This window comes from Cheilinus undulatus, linkage group 18, assembly GCF_018320785.1.
Source record: "Cheilinus undulatus linkage group 18, ASM1832078v1, whole genome shotgun sequence".
NCBI classification, from domain to species: domain Eukaryota; kingdom Metazoa; phylum Chordata; class Actinopteri; order Labriformes; family Labridae; genus Cheilinus; species Cheilinus undulatus.
Genome location: NC_054882.1, coordinates 28,133,354 through 28,148,891, shown reverse-complemented (window position 1 = coordinate 28,148,891; position 15,538 = coordinate 28,133,354). Strand labels below are relative to the sequence as shown.

Sequence of the window (15,538 nt, the reverse complement as noted above, 5' to 3'; positions counted from 1 at the left end):
TCTCAGCAGGTGGACGTCCTGCAGCATCACATGCCAGGCCTGTGTGCTTTATCTAGGCAAACAAATGCAAAAACACGCACACGCACCCATTCTGTGGTTTTTTAAAAAGTCTGTCACAATACAAAGAGGGCTGCATCAGAAGCAAACACTGAGATGTCACCTCGCATACATACCCATGTGCTCACACACAACTATATACTCACATTTCAGATAAGAAAAGTAAAATTTCCAGTTTATCTTATATAATTTACTGCAGTAATCAGCAGGATTCAGACCTAATATTCAGTATTTTATTTACATTATTAATTTATCTGTTTATGTTTCAAGTCCATATGTAATAATGAAACCTTATTTGCAACTTCACATCATATAAACAAACCCACAACAACACCTTTTGGAAATAAAGAATAAATATGAAAAAGAGGAATATTGTACTGGTGATTTTCCAATAGCCCAATAGTAGCAGCTGGGCTTTTATCTACCCATTTATTATGCTAATAAAGGAGAATTGTCTTCCACATCCCAGTTTGGTTCATATTCAAGCATTCCCATCAGGCCAGGTGTGCCTCCGTTTGGCCATGCAAAGAGTCGACTGTCAGTGTTTGTGGAGTGTGCAGACCAAGATCGTTGTCCAGTTTCCACAGCAGAGAGGTAACTATTCTTCCTTCACAATGAGCTACTGTGGTTTAAGCCTAAACAGCTTTATACGCTTCCAAACAGCTTGCAAAAATGCCCTCTATGAAAGCTATAAAAGGTCATTAGAGTAGTGCGTGTAGTTTAGTGGACTTGATATGCACCATTAAGTGTTGTGTTAAATCACACCATACGTCACAGGAAGCTTATTGATATTCGGATCAAACCGAGTTGAGATGTGAGGAACTGCATGCTGCCTTTAACTCCTAAAGTGCTTCACGAGACCATGTGCTGCATGTCAACCAAACTCCTGCCACCATCACGCCAGCAGCATTATGCTGTCTGGGTCTGCTTCGCCGGTGCTGATCACCCAATGACCAGGGTGCAAGAGGGTTTGGGCCCAGGTGTTGGTTCTCTTCAGAGGCCAGGACAGACCAGACTGTAGAAGGGTGTTAGGGGCACTCAGAGGGTCAGCAACGGGACATGCGTTTGCGGTACTGCTCCACCAGTGGGACCAGGCACTGAGGTGAGCCGCTCTGCAGCAGGAACGGGTGCTCCAGTAGGTCGGTGGCACTGGCCCGGTCTAGGGGGTCCCGTGTTAGCATACGGTCCAGGAAGTCTTTAAGGACTGGTGAGATCTGGGTCAGAGAGAAACACATTAATCTAAATCTATAAAGCATTTGCTTTTTACTAAATTTGATCAGTTAGAATTATTTTTATGCTTTTGTTTGACCGAGGAGGGGATAGAATAGGAAATTGCGAGAATGGGAGAGTGAGGAAAGCAATGCAACTCTAAACCCATGCTGCATGCTTAGAAGAATACAGTCTCTGCACACCTTACTGCTATCAATGTAAAGTCTTTGGTTAAAGTGCATGTAAAGTGATTAAAAAAATCTTTATTTTAGGTTTGTTGCATGACAGACCACTGTATTAAGAACCACCAGGCCAAATTTCAGTCATGAAAAACATCTCAAAGATTATATAATTAAGCTTAAAATCATGAAGAATGAGGTAGTAAAACCTGCTCTAGGATGGTGTGGGTGTGTGCGTTGGATGAGCTGAAGCCATGCCCACTAACGAGAACTACTTACTCCATTATGATACTTTTAATGACCCTGTAGGTCAGTGTGGCTAATAGTTTTGGGAAATTTACCCCCACAATAAACAAAAACACAGCATATAAATGGCTGTTATCTTTCAATGAAGGCAGTGACATCAACTAACAACAGATTTACTGAGATTAACTGCTCTGTGATTTTATGTCATTGTAGCATTAGGGGGCGGGGTTATTCCCCATCAAGACTGGTGATGTCATGGGTCCCCTTTGCCCTGCTCAAATTAAACCAAGCCAGGAAAAGGTAAATAACTTTCTAAGGGTCTATATCCAAAAATCAGCCACACTCTCAGTGTTTTCACACAGCAACTTTATTTCAGCATATCTAAAGTGTTAAGACACAAAGTTTGGATTCCACTTGGAAGATGGCACTAGTTTTATAATACATATGATGTCAAGGTATTAATAAAATTGTCAGTTGAATTTTTACCTTAGATAGGAGTCTGCAGCCATGATAGCATTTTTTTTGGACTGTGTTTGGAAACAGTTAAATGCTAAGCTAAGGCTTCCTGTTTCACTTTGTGTTCAGGTATATCAAGCAGTGTTTATTATACTTGCCTCTATGCAACATATGTTACCAAATGAAACCACTAGAGGGCACATCAGTGAGCTCAGGCCACATATATCTACTTGATGAGTAGGATGTAAACTACAAACATGGCAACAGTAAATATATGGCAATTCTCTGCTCACAAACATAATGTTAACATCATTAATCAGTAGTAACATCAGACTGATGATCGTCTACCCTCAATTTAAGTGTTTTTCTTAGTGCACTGACATAATAGTCCAATGTTAAGCTTTAATTAGTGATTGTGTTAACTGGTGCATTCAGCAGGCTTTGTTTTTAGACATTGTGGTTTCACCAGCTGAAAAAAAGGAGTCCTTGTGATGTCTTTTGGTTTAGTTTTTCATGTAGTAAAGGATATACTTCAATGAAAGTCGACAAATTACCAATTTGTCCATAAACTAATACATTGATTGTATTTCTAAAATGGTACCTAACTGTCCCAGCAGCTTTGGACAGACACATTAGTGGCCTTGAAGTAAATATGACACACAGCACAGATGTGGAAAAACTGGATTTGGTTTATCAGTTTGCTTTGTCAAACTTTCTATCGTAGTCATCATGCCTACACCTAAGTGAAGTTGGCAGCATTTGTATCTCTGGCCTTGCATGACAAAGGAGAAGTGTAAGAATTGTATCAGATATTCTGGTCAATCATTTTTTACACTGTGATAAGGCCATAGTTAAAATTTAAGGTTTCCTTATTAGTTAATTGCTAATATTTACTTTCCAGAACCTATCACAAAATACAGGTTTAGTGATGTGAAATTTCTGTGGTTTTGTTTGTCATTGTCTTCAGTTTTAATATCCTTATTTTCTTTCAACATAAAAGCAAGCCTTTATCCAAAAAAGTGGAATTTCAAAATGTGACGATAAAGGAGGTTAACTGCAATTAGCTATAAAAGTTCTGAGATTATTCAAGATTAAAAATGTTAATTGTTGACAGCTCTACTTGTAATAATGGGAATATGTCAGTCTACTCCCCTACCTGAGTGACATTTCGCACAGTCGGAGCCGGCTCGTCCCTCAGCCTCTTCATAGCTGCTACAGGAGTTTCACTGAAGTACGGCGGCTCTCCGTCTACCATCTCCACCACCATGATCCCCATCGACCAAACATCCACCTGGTGCAACATCACACATTCAAATAAAGTAACAGATCTTACAGAACAGATTGCCTCTGTTGGCATGAGAAAGATCATCACTGTTACAGAGCATGAGGAGCTCTGAATGAGTGCCTGCTCACCTCAGTGCCATATGGCGATTTGGAAATGACCTCAGGAGCCATCCAATACGGCGTCCCCACTAAAGACTTCCTCTTTGGGATGTCCTTGCTGATCTGAGCGCAGAAGCCAAAATCTGAGAGCTTTACCTAATGAGAGAAAGACGCTACAGTGAAATTGGAAGTCAAAGGCAGAAAAAGGCAGGAAAGGAAGCGATAACCCACCCTTCCATCTAATGTGAGTAGTATGGAGTCACTCTTGATGTCTCTGTGGATGACTCCCTGTGAATGGAGATAGGCCAGGGCTTGCAGAACAGCTTCACAGACCGTGGCAATCTGCTCCTCACTCAACCTGCAGGATAACACACACGCAAACAGATTTTACATTAACATTTCACACTTTCCCATAACGGATTACAACCAATAAGCAGCCGAGAAAAGATGAAATCTGGGAAACATTGCACATTAAGGGCTATGATAAAGAGAGTAGAGTTCAAAACACCAGCTCCCACACAGCAGAGTGACAAGTCTGCGATGACTTCGACATTTTACAGGTGCAACATAAGGACAGAAGAGACAAAAGGCGCGTTCTTACACAGGCAGGCAAGGTCAGGTGCCCACTGAGAACAGAAAACACAAGAATTACCCAAGAGAGTGCTTTTGCAGCCCACACACCTCTTTTGTTGTGTATTTTGAAAAACCCACATATATATAAAGAAAAATGTCTTGCATAAATCCAGGCCCTGACTTTGTTCTTTTAAAAGAACTTCAGGGAGATGCAGATTTTGGAAACCAGAGTAGCCAGGAAAATAGAATAAGCAAAAGACTTTTTCTTGGATATACACAGAAATAGTTTAAAGACTACAAGGTGAATGTTCTGGAGCGGCCTGGTTAAAGCCAAGACCTCAATCCAAAAGAAAATTTGTGGCTGGACTGACATTGGCATTGCTTTGTAGAAATCTGATTTCACTTTGACATTAAAGAGGGGTTTTTGTCACAAAAGCCAAGTTACATTGATTGTGATTGATTTCTAAAATCAATAAAAGGATAAAACATTCAAGGGGGGAATACTTTTTATTGGTACTGTGTGTCTCGTCTGGCCTGAGAAAACATTTTCATCAAGATAAAACATCAAGAGATCTAACCTTGAGGTTGAGCCACAAGCCATCTGTTAAGATACAATGACAGCTCAAAGCTAATACACCCTGCTGAATGTCAATACTTTCAAAGTAAGACTCCAGGTTGCACATATATATTACATTTAATTTAGGCCTGTTAATATAAACGCGTTAACGCCCGTGATTAATCTGGAAAGCTTAACGCTTTTGATTTTAAAAGCTGCCTAATTGAAGTCTGGATGAAACAAAAGTTATGTGTACATACTGCGGCGATGAACTGTCTTTACACCGAAGTACAACAAGTGTGAAGTATTCTCTCCGGGCAAAACACATCTTTGCTAATGTTAACAACAACACGTGATCAAGCCATAATGCCAAGCTACACCAGCGCAGTCCAGCCGACCTGGATTTGTCCTCAAAACGACAACTTCTAAGCTAACAATTGCGATCACTAATGGGGTCACAAGAGACTGCAGACCATTGACATCGTTGACAACAAGGGGCTTCAAGACATCATCCGTGCCACCTCGGATGACCCGTACCACAGAACACCTATGAGAACTACTGTCACAAGATTCCGTGAACTGTATGACAGCTAAAAAGGCAACTAAAGTAGAGTAGCTGGCCCGAGCTACATTTATTACACTGACTAGAGACCACTGGACATCAGTCAGTAACTTCAGCTACCTCGGAGGAACAGCACACCTGATCATTCACTTCACAGCAGAAGTTATTTTGTACCTGATGTGTTTGTCTTCTGGGCTCGTTTGCTGTTTATAAAAATTACTCAGTGAATTAAGACATTCTGATTTACAAACCACAAATAAGTTTAAAAACTCTAGCTATCTCATAGAAAAATGCAAGTAAATGGTAGTATTTTAAATGTTAATTTATAGATAATAGTAATAATAATAATAATAATAAAACATTTTTTAAAGATTTATTTTTGGGCATTTTGTGCCTTTGTTTGATAGATGAGGACAGTGGATAGAGTCAGAAACAGGGATGAGAGCGGGGTAGAGCATGCGGTTTAGGGCCTCAGGCCGGTCAGGTGTACATGGGGCGAACCTTTAACCACTGGGCCACCTGCGCCCCATAAAACTACCCATAAAAACCACTGATGTGCCAGAGAGAAAAGCAGCAGGCTTTAAGGGAAGGAGGACAGAATGGGAGACTCAACTCTGCTCACTCAGCAGTCGATACAACAGCACCCCCTTGTGGTTGATAAAGTTACCAATGATGATATCATAAAAAGAGGGGCTCATACCTGGTTTCAGACACAATGTTGGTCAGTGCTCCTCCCTGGAGGTACTCCATGATAACCCACAGCTCCTCTTCCACCAGTGCCGACTTGAACATCTCCACCACGTTCCTGTGCTGATAGTCCCTCATGATGACCACCTAAAGCACAAACATTCCCGTTAGAAGAAAAATCTGCAGTAGCGTAAACGGCTTAGTGGTCACATTTTAATTATCCAGACTTGAAGAGTGACTCCAGCAAAGTAAGCTACACTTGTCAAATCCTTCACCATAATTGCCTTCATGGAGGCAATGAAGAAAACCAGAAAAAATCTTAATGTGGTTTATTCCCTATGAATGTGGCTATTATGAATAAATATACCATACTAACTTGGCACTTCCTGTTTTACACATGGAGGGCAAACAGGGACACAGCAACAAAGGAGGAGTCTCTTTGGGCCTTCAAAAAGCAGTGGCTTTTAAATAAATCATTTCAAACACTAGTAAACACAGAAAGTAGCCACATGGAGAGTACATTAAGGTCAGCTGGTTTGCACATCTACATCTAGGTCAGCTTGTGGCTGACCCAACCACCCTGCGTATTCATTCAGGATCCCCAGTTTGTTTACATGTATGTGCTTGATCTTCTGTTCAATACCGTGTTACAGATAGTCAATATAGAAAACAAAAACAAAACAAAATCTTAAATGAGCCGCTGAATATGATAGACATGTAATGCCTGGAGATTCAGGGCCACACACAGAGAGAACCCTGCATATTGACTGAATTAGATTATCATAAGTGTCGTTAATCTGCACATTATGCAAAGAAAATACAATATTTCTACTCATTTAAATATATACACATGTAGCCATTGTACCATTATTGTGCAGTGCATTCTGGGTACTAATGTCAAATGGTTGCTGTGTTGTTCCACTTCTTTTCAGTCGTACTTTACATTACATAAACTTCTTCCTTATAGTACTCTTCACTAAAACTGCACTTCAGTTGAAATTATAAAGGCTTTAAGAATGAGACTCCATAGAAAGAAGAATGATGTGACCATTTGGTTTCACTACCCAGAATGCACTGCGCAACAGTCGTACATGTACGACGTGTGGCTACTAGAGAATGAGACTGTGCTCACTGTCACCAAGGATGAAGCAACAAAAAACAAGTCCAAATTTAAGGCTATGTCGTTTTCTTTGACATTAAGGGTATAATTTTGGAGGAGTTGGTTCGTGCCAGCTCATACTGCACACTCAGTAAAGCAAAAACAAATCACAGTGTTTGATCACCCTCCCTATTCACCTGATCTAGCACCGTGGGACTTTTTCCTTTCTTCTAAGATCAAATCTAAGTTCAGAGGAACATGTTAGAGTCTGTGTCAGAGGTTAAGAAGAGAACAACAGAGGTTCTGAGACAACTGTCTGAAGAAGACCTACTGCACTGATCAGTGGAAGACCTGAATGCAGCGGTGTGTTGATGCAAAAGAGGAGAATATAGATGACGTCACAGCGGCGCAAGTCTCTGATCTTCCAGAGAACGCTCAAACTGGTGACAGAAATCAGTGGAGAGCCAGCAGTAAACAGCAGTATTTCAGCTGAAACATGCTGATTTCGCTCACCACAGTCAGTACAGATCTCCAGCTGATGAATTCAGTTTACAGAAATGTCTGTAGCCATAATGGGACATCAATAAAAACATAAGATGAAGCTGAGCTATTAAAGTAGACACCACAAGCTTTCAGTTCATGATGAATATTATCTGAACTCCACCCTATTCTCCTCCCTCTTACCTTAAAGGAAAATAAAGACCTGAAATTTCAGCAGATCAACAGTGAAATAATGTCTAAATTATTATATCATATATCATATGATATGCTGTCAGTATATAGCAGTGAAATAAAGACGTCACTTATTGGAAACTTAAAGAAGTTGTACATGAATACCCAACCTTTGACACACTATATTACCAAAAGTATTCACTCACCCGATCAAATAATTGAAATCAGGTGTTCCAATCACTTCCATGGCCAAAATTAAGCACCTAGGCATGCAGACTGTTTCTACAAACATTTGTGAAAGAATGGTTCACTCTCGGGAGCTCAGTGAATTCCAGCGTGGTACTGTGATAGGATGCCACCTGTGCAACAAGTCCAGTCGTGAAATTTCCTCACTCCTAAATATTCCACAGTCAACTGTCAGTGGTGTTATAACAAAGTGGAAGCAATTGGGAACGACAGCAACTCAGCCAAGAGGTGGTAGGCCAGGTGGTAGACTTCATGTGGCCTTCAGATGAGCTTCATGGAATGGGTTGCCATGGCCGAGCAGCTGCATCCAAGCCATACATCACCAAGTGCAATGCAAAGCATTGGCTGCAGTGATGCAAAGCACGCCGCCATTGGACTCTAGAGCAGTGGAGACGTGTACTCTGCAATGATGAATCGCGTTTCTCCATCTGGCAATCTGATGGACGAATCTGGGTTTGCCGGTTGCCAGGAGAACGGCATTTGTATGACTGCATTGTGCCAAGTGTAAAGTTTGGTGGAGGGGGGATTATGGTGTGGGGTTGTTTTTCAGGAGCTGGGCTTGGTCCCTTAGTTCCAGTGAAAGGAACTCTGAATGCTTCAGCATACCAAGAGATTTTAGACAACTCCATGCTCCCAACTTTGTGGGAACAGTTTGGGGATGGCCCCTTCCTGTTCCAACATGAATTTGCACCAGTGCACAAAGCAAGGTCCATAAAGACATGGATGAGAGAGTCTGGTGTGGATGAACTTGACTGGCCTGCGAAGAGTTCTGACCTCAACCTAATAGAACACCTTTGGGATGAATTAGAGCGGAGACTGAGAGCCAGGCCTTCTCGTCCAACATCAGTGTGTGACCTCACAAATGCACTTCTATAAGAGTGGTAAAAAATTCCCATAAACACACTCCTAAATCTTGTGGAAAGCCTTCCCAGCAGAGTTGAAGCTTTTATAGCTGCAAAGGGTGGACTGACGTCCTATTAAACCCTATGGATTAAGAATGGGATATCACTTAAATTCATAAGCGAGTCAAGGCAGGTGAGCGAATACTTTTGGCAATATAGTGTATAACACTCGGTGGGACAGTGGACCATGTGGTTTTATCCTCATAAGTGCAGTCTCATTATTAAAAGCGATATCTTGTATATTTATAGACTCTTATATATGCTATTGATAACAAACAAAACATAAAATTACAAGAAACTACTACAAGATTTAGTCCCACCTCTTTAAAAATGATTGTGCTATGCAAAAAGTACCAATTATCTCAGAGTGAGACATTTTTTTGAGGTAACATGAATAAATGGATGACTTATGGAACAATTATGAAATAAAGATACTGTATCTGCATACTAACTTATTTGATATGGAGTCTTGTAACCATAACAATAAATATGAAATTGATGCAGATGCATTTTGCTAGGTTTTTTAGCTGCTTTTGCAGGATACTCTACCTCATTAAAGAGCAGTTCTCTCCTCTGCTGTCGTCTCAAGTCCATCATCTTCACTGCCACCTGGCGTCCGCTGTGCTTCTCTGTGGCGATACACACCACACCTGTCGAGCCCTCCCCAATCTTCACAAAGTTCTCTAGGTACGACCGAGGATCGCCCTTGTCTACAACCATCTGCAGGGCTGCTTTGAACTGCTCATGTGTCACTTTAGGCGGGTCTGGCGGGGGTCTGGGTGATGGATGCTGTGGAGGTCTGAAGGCAGGGGAGCAGGTTCCTGGAGGACTGGTGGCTAGTGAGCCTGTAGGGGAGGGCCGGGGTTGGGAGGGGCTGTCTTGGCGAGGATAGGGAGGGTTGGGACATCCGGAGTGTCTGAGGAATGGTTCAGGTCCGTTTGGCCTCAGTCCCATGTTAGGAGACAGGCCCAACGTGTAGCTAGCTGAAGAGCGGACAGTCCGCTGGGGTCTGATGCCGCCCACGAGAGGACTGCTGTTTCCTGTGGGGAGGAAGCCAGAGTGGTACCTCACTGTCGACTCTGCCTGCAGGGTAAGAGAAAAAGAGCGAGGGACATTAAAAGAGAGAGCTGAAACAGAGTTGGCTTCCTGCCTCAGGTCCAAGACCTGCTTTTAAACTGAATGTAAATCTAGTCGTCCACTCTCACTGTGCATCCACTTCACCTGATATAACCCATGTGGAGATGTTGCTATATGGATTCAAGTGTCCTGCTGGGATCCTGCCAAACACACCATATCTCATCTTTACAACCCCACTAACACTTTAAACCCACATTCCATTATTCAATACCAGAATTAAAGAAATATTCAACCCGAGCACTTTAATCACCTTTAGTTTAAGGCAAATCAATATGCTGCTGTGCTGAAGTTTCTACAAGCTAAGCACGCTTGCAAACTTATATTGAATGGTTTTAAAAACTCCTTAAGAATTCCCTTCCTGCTCCTTTAAAATGGACTGAGGAGAAGTGGAAAAACAGATTTACATTTCATTCTGTGTAGCATCATTGAATTCAGGGTTTAAATAACGGTTACATTATGATGCATGTGTTGTTTGTTCCCATGAATAATGAATAATCAAGTATAAACTTCCTGGCCACAGAGAAGTTGCTTACTTTCAGGTCGTAAGAGGAGAATGGCCTCCCCGGGCTGTTCTGTGGGTGCATGTACATTGGTGGGTTTGGCCGGAGCTCCGTGGTGACTGTCCCTTGGTCTCCATGAGGCGGCTGAACAGTCATAGCAGGGCTGTAAAAACAAGCTATAGGTCTCTGACTCGGTGGCAGCCCCCTGGGCAGCTGGAAATCTCTTTTCCATATCACTCTCTCCTGAGGGCTTCCCACCTCTTCGCTCATGTAAGGCCCCTGACTCATCATCAGCATGTTCTGGGAATGAGCAGTTTGCGAAGGCCCCTCCATGGAGCCGATGCTGACTTCATATGTGGACTTGGCTTTGGGTAAGATCCCATTTGGCTGTAGGGTGATGCTCTTCTTCATGCCCAGGTAAGGAGTGTTGGTTTCACTGTGGATGTTCCTGGCTCTTTCCCTCCAGGGGTCATCACCTGCGTCCTCGTCGTCTTCGTCATCGTCCTGCGTGAGGCCTTCGTACTGGTAAGGGTCTCCCTCGTTCACCTCCCCCAGCCTTCCTAGAGACTGCGCCCTCTTCCTGGCCGAGGGGCTGCTCTTCCTCAGAGAGTTGGAACTGGTCACCGACAGTCGGCTCATGTCGTTGATCATGGCTGCAATGTAGTCCCCGTGACCAATCATGCTCCCCCGCACAATGGTCTGAAAGAGGAGAAGCGTTTATCTTTATCACATTGTGCACGCCATGATCACATTATAGAAAGAGTCTAGGCTGAAAGGAATAATGAGGCTGACATAATCATTGCTCAGAGGCAAGTTAAATTTAGACTTGAGAATCTGTAAAGGACATCTTTGTCATTCTTCAAAGACAGTGACTTAAATCATCTCCCCTTTGGCGTTTTCCAACAATACTGTGACAAATATATGAAGAAATGGTTCAAGAGGCATAGCACCAAGATGGAGTCTCTACAACCACTTCAACAGTGCAACAGTCAGCTTTTAAAGAAAACAGTTTCTTTAACCTTTAAAGCAGTGGTTCTCAGCTGGTGGGTTGGGACCCAGAAGCAGGTTTTGGAGCTGATGCACAACATTATTTGCATGATATCGGTTCTGGCAGATATGATCATTTCAGCTGATATTTACAACTGTGTCATTGGCTGTAAATATCAGCCACTGTATGAATAAGTTTGTGGAGTTGTAAGCAGGATCAGCTGTAAGCAGAAGTCTGTTTGTTCATCCTTATTCTTTTAATTTTAAAATAAATATTAAGGACCAGAGTTTATTTGTTCATTCTTTAACTTAAAAGTATAGTCTAAGGACTGAAGTTTTAGGTCTGGTCAACATTTATAGAGTTGAATTGAATTTGTAAATATCAGCATGTTGGATATTGGCAAAAATCCAACATTGTGCACCCCTAGGTTCAAACTACAGCCATTTCAATACATAAATTTGAGAGGTTGACAGTTTTTGGAATTAGGATTACAGTTTCTCATCAAGGAGGTAGAGGAAGTGGCAAGCTTTGTCACTAAAAGTGAAGCCAAGACAGAAGTGCTAAAAAAATGCATGTTTGGCTCAAAAATTGAAGCTCAAATGGGGCATGTAATGGTGAGTAAGCCCGCCTTAGGGCACCATCAGACGAGAGGGCAGATTGATACAACCAAGGTTGTGCTTTGGATGTTCCAGCATATTACTAGGGGAATGGGAAAATAATTTGTTGAAAAAATGACAAAGTCCACACCTTGAGGGCAGAGTATCATGTGGATGTGGCGAGTAAACGCGGCCTAGGGTACTGTCCTGCCATGTAGTAGGAAACAAATGGTGGTCTCCTGATGCATCACCAAGACAAAAGGCCTGGACAAAACAAGTGCTGTCGAGCTTGACCTTGGCTGCCATTGACACTTGTGTGTCGACATGAGTCAAGCTTGACTCTCCTACCCCACCCCCATCCACCTCCAGCCTCATATATACATATATATATATAACATATATATATATATATATACATATATTAGAGGTGTAATGATTCAACAAGCTAGCTGCAAGCTAACTAAGTAACAGCAGTGGCTTAAAGTTTTGCAGCTGAGGGAAAGAGGACATCCTCTCCTCTCTCAGCTGTGTGGATATATTTCAGACAGACGCTATTGCAGGACAGGTCTCTCTCCTGAGTTTGCCGACTACATCTATGTCTTCATCTGTATATAACCACTGTATGAGATCGTTAAAAACACCACTTGTTATGGCTGAGATAGCGTGAGTGCTGTCTGCAGCAGACCGCAGATATGCTGAGAGGGAAAGGCCTGCTGCTGCATGTCTCCTTTGATACACTTATTTTACATCACCGTTTCACATTAGATTTATAATGAAAATATAAGCTGTCCAAACTTAATGTGGTTCAAGCAAGACAGCTGTTCTCTGTATAATACCCCACCCCCTCGTTCTTGTTATGAAGCTGTACATCACAGGAGCGACTTTTATAATAAAACTTTGCTCTAGTATTCTGTCTAACCCTAAAATCAAGGTTGCAATAAATAAAAAATGATAAAGAATCATTTTGTAACATCAAATGCCACATATTTACCTAATTCAAATCTCATAAGGTGAATAAACAACAAGAATTAACTATCTGCCACATTAATAGGCCCCTGTGTAAAGTATGAAGGGCTGATAAAGAGTAGAAATATCTGTTGAAGTCAATGTGTGTAAGTAAGTTTAAGAAAAAAATAAAAAATGGGAACACAAGCCAAAAATTTTGATCATTATTATAAAGGGTTGCAAAAAACTCCATATTGGTGCTTTAGAGTGATCTGGGGATATGAGGACATAAAATATTTGGTACTGAAAATGTTTGCTGTTTTAAAACAATATGTTTTAACACAAATGTGCATAGTTTTGTTCCTAATTTAAAGGTAATCGGGGTAATTGAGTCTTAGTTATTTTTGTTAAAGAGATATTTTTATTAAATACAGAGACGTGTCAGTAATTTAATTGCAGAAACTGTTTTGTTGCATAAAATCACCTGATTTTGATCATAGGCCCCTATATTGAATCAAATCAAAATTGTATCATGGCAGATTTTGTGATATTGGAAAACTTCGTATCATTGTCCAAAATGTCGATATCATATTGTATTGGGACAAAAATGATGATTTACACCCCTATTATATATATGTATGTATGTATGTATCGGTGTATTAGACCACCACCCAAAGTAAGGTTTATGCCACAGCTGCCCTAAATTAACAGTATTGGTAATTAACAAAATCATTTTTTATGTTTCCACAATGGCTAATACACCAATATGTAGAAACTCTTACACCTAAATGATATTTTTAAAGCTAAAATAGAATTATCATTGTTATCCATGAATTTTCAAATGTACTGATTTGCAAAAAAACTGAAAAAGTAGTAAAGCACATTATTATTTCTTGATTAATATGTCAAATTATAGTTATTTACTTGCATTCCTGAACAGACAAATGAGTTTAGTGGTTGAATGTTATGCTTCATTAATTTCTGACTTCTCAGAGAAGCCCAGTGAGCCGGCTCAAATTTGGGTATAAAAGGATGAATTCAGTGTGAAATCCCTCATTCCTGTTCAAAATGGTAAAACATGGAGAGCTCACTGAAAATGAAAGAGTCCACATTAAAGCACTTCATGATGCTGGATGTCTCTGAGGCAAATATGACAGGTGGTCTCATAAATTTGTTAAGCACTGTATATATATATATATATATATAAATAATTAATCATGGTTAATCACAGCATAGTGATGTGATTAACTTGATTATTTTTTTCAGCAGCACTATAGATAGTTGTCAAAAGATTACAATTTCTAATATTGATCAATCTCAGTAATTCTGTGGTCAATCACAGCCTATTCCACTATTTTGCATTCAGAACTGTTTTCATGTCACTAGATTTTTTTCTGGACTTAAACCAGTGGCTCTCAAGTGGTGGGTCAGGACCCAAAGTGGGTCACGTGGCTGTTTCAGTGGGTCGCTAATGTGTGCCGGAAAAAAATGTCGGAAACATCTTTTAAGTAAAGTAGGAAACATACTTTCATACATTTTTTAAATCTGTTTAACATCATAATGGGTACATTTGATATTTTATCAATATTTCAACATATCTACCTTTCCCATGATAACAAGCTAATTTCTCAAAGTCTTTGGAAAAAGTGCTAAAATGTCCACATAATCGTGATTTTTGAGTGACGTGGGTTAATTTTGTCCTGTTCCTGTCCAAACTAGAATTTTCGTCATTCAATCAATATGTGTGGTTTGGATATATGGGTGGTGATTTGTAGATAAAGAGACGGTGGTGGGTCCTGAAGCTACAACAGTTGAGAGCCACTGCTGTTGGGAGATGCTGCAGTGGTTTAACAAAAGTGTGTCGGAAGAAACTAAAAAGCACAAGATTAATTGCTTTTAGAAAAAAATAAGAGCACTGATTGTGGACCTTGATTAATCATGATTAGCTTGAATAATCTTGACAGCCCAAATGACGTCACCTGTCTCAGCACTGTATGTTCCCCCATATATAAGCTACAGCAAACTTTTCAGGTGAAAAATAGGTGTTAAAAATGTGGCTCATACACCAGATTTCATACATTCATACTGTTTTTTGGAAGGTACTATCCTCTGAGCAGGGACTTTTAAAGGGGTAGATTTTTTACCATGTGCTGATTTGGAGAGATTGCATGTGAAACTAGGAGGCATGCAGAGAAAAAATGGCCTAAACTTGCCTTGACAGAAACTGATAAAACTTCAGATCTTTAGCCAGAATTGTGTTACTGTTGCAGCTATAAGAGGGAGAGCGTGGTGGCTCATTAGGAACTCTCAGGGTAGAGTCATATTCAGTTCACAGTCAGTCAACAGCCTCTCCTGTTTCTTGGTTTGTGCCATTACTTCTCTGCGGGGGGGTGCAGTGGTCGGGTGACATCTCACCTGCAGTAGCACATCTCAGAGACGAAGTGGCAGGTGATAATGGCCTCTGAGATATCAGATTGTTCAAGATGCTTATGTAAAAGTTTGCAAAATCAGAATTTATTTCCCATTGTATTTGCCTTTCTCTCCT

General features: G+C 40.9%; 1 protein-coding gene across 2 annotated transcripts in view; it reads right to left on the bottom strand.

The window, feature by feature from the left end:
- Positions 1–166: 166 nt before the first annotated feature.
- The window catches only part of LOC121526432 (serine/threonine-protein kinase PAK 6), a 35,250-nt gene continuing 19,878 nt past the window's right edge, over positions 167–15,538 (bottom strand). For both annotated transcript variants that reach the window (XM_041813016.1, XM_041813017.1), the window contains 7 exons: positions 10,498–11,163; positions 9,377–9,910; positions 5,922–6,055; positions 3,762–3,888; positions 3,561–3,686; positions 3,304–3,438; positions 167–1,271 (listed from right to left, as the gene is read on the bottom strand). In XM_041813016.1, the coding sequence (XP_041668950.1) occupies positions 1,104–1,271; positions 3,304–3,438; positions 3,561–3,686; positions 3,762–3,888; positions 5,922–6,055; positions 9,377–9,910; positions 10,498–11,163 (1,890 nt within the window). In that variant the 3' untranslated portion in view covers positions 167–1,103. The remainder of the gene's footprint in view (positions 1,272–3,303; positions 3,439–3,560; positions 3,687–3,761; positions 3,889–5,921; positions 6,056–9,376; positions 9,911–10,497; positions 11,164–15,538) is intronic.